This window comes from Frankliniella occidentalis, unplaced genomic scaffold, assembly GCF_000697945.3.
Source record: "Frankliniella occidentalis isolate FOCC.00 unplaced genomic scaffold, Focc_3.1 Scaffold65, whole genome shotgun sequence".
NCBI classification, from domain to species: domain Eukaryota; kingdom Metazoa; phylum Arthropoda; class Insecta; order Thysanoptera; family Thripidae; genus Frankliniella; species Frankliniella occidentalis.
The window spans coordinates 1,095,283-1,095,604 of record NW_026267195.1 but is presented as its reverse complement, the minus strand read 5'-3'; the positions used below and the strand labels follow the sequence as shown (position 1 = coordinate 1,095,604).

Here is a 322-nt window from a genome sequence, read left to right as displayed (position 1 = left end):
TCCCTTTTCATCATACCACTAGGGGCAATACAAACGAGTACAAACCTTGGCCATGGGAGAGGTTCCTTAAGCGCAGCGATGTTTTCCATTGCCGGCAATACTGATTTGTATATACAATCTTCTGTTTTAAACACTCCAGCCATCATCATATTGTCTGATATCGTGGTTTTGCACATGACACTTAGAGAATCGGCCTTCCCACTAGCGTCCTTTAAACAAAAAACAAACACATTGCCATTGCATTCTTCTCAACCAAGTAATGTTTTTTTCAAAAACCTATTCCTACACTGTAAACCAAAATGTGTACATAGTACACTCTTCC

The 322-nt window shown here is 39.8% G+C and overlaps 1 protein-coding gene across 1 annotated transcript in view; it reads right to left on the bottom strand.

The window, feature by feature from the left end:
- Positions 1–322, bottom strand: part of LOC113207097 (uncharacterized) — a gene marked incomplete in the record, with an annotated part of 35,621 nt that overhangs the window by 26,357 nt on the left and 8,942 nt on the right. The window contains 1 exon segment of the mRNA XM_052268223.1: positions 46–209. Coding sequence (XP_052124183.1) covers positions 46–209 — 164 coding nt within the window.